Source organism: Eimeria mitis, genomic scaffold, assembly GCF_000499745.2.
Source record: "Eimeria mitis Houghton genomic scaffold, Emh_scaff4979, whole genome shotgun sequence".
In the NCBI taxonomy this organism is placed as follows: domain Eukaryota; phylum Apicomplexa; class Conoidasida; order Eucoccidiorida; family Eimeriidae; genus Eimeria; species Eimeria mitis.
This window is the reverse complement of record NW_013573276.1, coordinates 2,685-3,214: the sequence shown is the minus strand read 5'-3', so window position 1 is coordinate 3,214 and position 530 is coordinate 2,685. Positions and strand designations below refer to the sequence as shown.

General features: G+C 49.4%; 1 protein-coding gene across 1 annotated transcript in view; it reads right to left on the bottom strand.

Moving 5' to 3' along the window:
- EMH_0078960 (uncharacterized protein) overlaps window positions 1–530 on the bottom strand; it is a gene marked incomplete at both ends in the record, with an annotated part of 2,386 nt that overhangs the window by 854 nt on the left and 1,002 nt on the right. The window contains one exon of the mRNA XM_013500063.1: window positions 234–265. Coding sequence (XP_013355517.1) covers window positions 234–265 — 32 coding nt within the window. The remainder of the gene's footprint in view (window positions 1–233; window positions 266–530) is intronic.

The window sequence follows — 530 nt, the reverse complement described above, 5'->3', positions numbered from 1 at the left end:
GCAGAAAGAGCAGCAGCAGCAGCAGATTCATAGTTGTTAAGGCATATATATGTATATACACTCAACTAAACATGTATACATAAAACACAGCTAGCTAGCTAGCTAGCTAGCTAGCTAGCTAGCTAGCTAGCTGGCTGGCTAGCTAGCTAGCTGTCGATGAGCTCCTGCTACAGCAAGGGTTTAGGGTTTAGGGTTTGGGGTTTAGGGTTTAGGGTTTAGGGTTTAGGTCTGACCTCATCCGTCATTGTGGTTTGGGGGCGGGGGGCTGCAAAGACAGCAGCAAAAACAGCAACAAAGAAAGGCTGCAGCAGCAGCAGCAGCAGCAGCAGCAGCAGCAGAAGAAGAAGCAGCAGCAGAAGCAACAGAAGCAGCAGCAACAGCAACTGCTGCGGCCTCAGCAGCAAAAGCAACAAAACATGAATTTAGCAGCAGCAGCAGCAGCAGCAGCAGCAGCAACAGCAGCAGCAGCTGAGTGTATCTTTACTTACAAGTTTCCTGCTGCTGCTCTTGTTGCTTCTGCTGCTGTTCTA